This window comes from Echinococcus granulosus (genome assembly GCF_000524195.1).
Source record: "Echinococcus granulosus chromosome Unknown EG_S00039, whole genome shotgun sequence".
Lineage (NCBI taxonomy): Eukaryota > Metazoa > Platyhelminthes > Cestoda > Cyclophyllidea > Taeniidae > Echinococcus > Echinococcus granulosus.
The window spans coordinates 357,966-360,750 of record NW_020170419.1 but is presented as its reverse complement, the minus strand read 5'-3'; the positions used below and the strand labels follow the sequence as shown (position 1 = coordinate 360,750).

The 2,785-nt window shown below is 42.5% G+C and overlaps 1 protein-coding gene across 1 annotated transcript; it reads right to left on the bottom strand. All coding sequences in view use genetic code 11, as the record gives it.

Moving 5' to 3' along the window:
- Positions 1 to 2,071: 2,071 nt before the first annotated feature.
- Positions 2,072 to 2,305, bottom strand: EGR_05379 (hypothetical protein; the record flags this gene model as incomplete). The annotated part of the gene is made up of 1 exon (XM_024494628.1): positions 2,072 to 2,305. One exon carries the CDS (start codon positions 2,303 to 2,305, stop codon positions 2,072 to 2,074), a length of 234 nt encoding a protein of 77 aa, XP_024350955.1.
- Positions 2,306 to 2,785: the final 480 nt, after the last annotated feature.

The following is a 2,785-nucleotide window of genomic DNA, read 5'->3' as shown; positions in this document are numbered from 1 at the left end:
TAAGAGGGTGGCTTGACCTCCTTTTCTAGCTTGTTACAACGCTGTGCACTTGTAAATAATCATTCAAGCATCGGAATGCACTTACTGATAAGTTGGAGGATTTCAGTGACGGCATATGCATCATTCATTCATTAAAAAATTACCTCCCAATTTATTCCCTCTTTCCATTTGCAATTGCGTGCAAGGATGAATATCTACATCCCCACACATAGAAGTCGAGTGGTAAATTGTGGACTGCCTTTACATCTGATTCAATCCTTGTCTGTTTTAGCATCTACAAATTGATTGGGAGTCAGGCACCAATCTACTCCATCTTAGTGTAGCATAAGTATTCAAGCAATCAAATGTGATGGACCAGCTCTCCCAGCCAATTATTATGGCTCACTATGTAATTTGATCTCTGATTTTGAAATAGGAGCGCCTTTTTGGTACTTTATCGCCGTACACGGAAGTAGCAACCAACTAGCGTACTTACCCTTCAGTTCTCTACCTCTCCACAACCCCAGTTGCCCAGAGATCTACCAAACTTCCCCCTAGAATATCCAACTGCCTACCTACTTCGTCTACCTTCTAACACTCACCATAATCCGAGTTCTTTAGCCGACCACCTAGTTTTGTAGCTCAACCTTTCCACCCAACTTATTCTAGCATTATCTAGCTCCCTACCTTGCATTATCAACAGGTCTCCAGTTTCCTAAAAAATACCCAACCTGATTTCGCGTTGGCCATCTCTCTTCCAATCCGTTTGCCCACCAGTCAAGCCCACCTCTTTCCTACATCTCCAGTGCCCTGTCTCTCCACAGCGCTAAATCGCTGCCTGTCTCCCTCCATTTATCCCCTTTATCCAATCCACCACCACTCAAAAGCCCCACTTGTCTACCCACCTGCCTCAATTACTTTACAATTATCTACTTACCTCCAACCTACGTTAGTCCCAATCTACTTCCTCACCGACGTAACAAAAAACCAAGCAGGAAAGTTTATCCATTGGAAATAATTTTATTGTTCCATTATCATGCAAGTGCAATGAATAAAGGCACTACGCTTTCGAAACAGCACGCAATCTGCAATGGACTTCACAGGCCATTTCCTCCAATTACTAACAGGCAAGGTGGCCAAGCTGCCAAGTTCATCATCATGCTGCCAATGTCAGGTTCCCCATTCTCCTCTTCTCCTCCACCAAATCCTTAATTCAAACAGTGAACAACTATGTTCACACGAGAAAACGCCTACTGAGGATCATTCAGTAGTGTCACTATTCTACAGCAAAATTGCATGAAATACTAAGCTCGCTCTGCCATTAGCCGGAAGGCAATCCACTTGGAGTTGTTTGGTCAAGACACTACACTTCGTTAGACCTTGGACCTAATTCAAATACTAAGGTCTTTTTTGACAGCCAATGCCATCCTCGTCAACAACACGCACGACATCACATGGAGCAGCAGACGTGCATTATATAGGGGCACCGAAACAGCACGTCGACTCACGCAATGACTGTGAGGTGAATCTCCCAACAAGCGGGTACCCACCACGGTGTCTGCCAATTTATTTGGGGTGTAGGTGACCCAGATTAATGTGACAATCTCCAAGCAATAATTTTGGTAGTGATTGAGTGATTCAGTGAGGCGGCAGGATAGGTAACATGCTGTGCGGCATTTTGCCACCTCGAACAATTCAAAGGCGATTAAAATTAATTGAACTTACCCCATGAGACAAGAACGATGCGCCCAAAATTTCACTTAATTTGACTTAATCAGTCTATTGTTATATGTCGGCGACGACGGCCATTAGGGGCATGGTCTTACGTGAGAATCGCCTTACACCTCCATTGAAGCGAACCATCAGCCAAGATGGAGTGCTCATTAATGATAGTACTGAATAGTGGATTGTGTGGAGAAGACGATGATGTCTGCATTTGCCCATCATTACTTCAACAATGCAGATGTGTTTGAAGACATCTGTGTGGCTAAATTTGTATGGTAGTCTCAAAACTTCAACTGGATATCGCTTTAAGACCAATTCAATGCATCACAATATGCAGATATTTACAACCGCGACTTTCAAAAGTAATCTAATAATTTAATCGCAAACCCGGTTTCAACTGATTTGACACACACACTCGACACATAGTAAATACAATAATGAAAAATTTAGAAAAAGATCCTGCGACAACACTTTTAGTAGGCAGAAAATAAGTATTCAGTGATTGCAACAAAAAATACACATTGCCAATCACTAGTTTGTGGTATCCTTTCCCTTCCACAATAGTCTCATTACAATTTACTACCTTGACCTCACATAGCATTACAAATGCCGCGTATTTAAGATAGCTCCGACTTTGCCTCAACTTTATGCGGTTCCAGTCGCCTAGATGTGTTGCCGGTGCACAGTTAAAAGCATCATTTTGAATCTAAAATAATGTCCTTTTTTGCATTTTAGAGCACAATGATAGTGATGAAAGCGGCGTGGTATTCAGAGGCAGTAAAACTGAAGACAAATCGCCATTTGCATATGCCCTGCACTTTGAGGGCAATGTAAATTAGTTACAAAGGCGTTCTAGCAAATAGACTGCCAATTCGTCAGTGTCAATAATTCCTTACCATTCTACTGCAATTTGCTATTAATCTTTGTATGCATGTTTGCTTTTACATTCCCCCAATCAACTTTTCTAAGTAGGCTCCTTGTCGACGTCATTGCGAATCCTTTGCACGCACGCGCTGCATTGCAGCTTCAACGAGCAACTCATCACTCATCCACTCTTGTCACCATCCCATCGGATGGATGA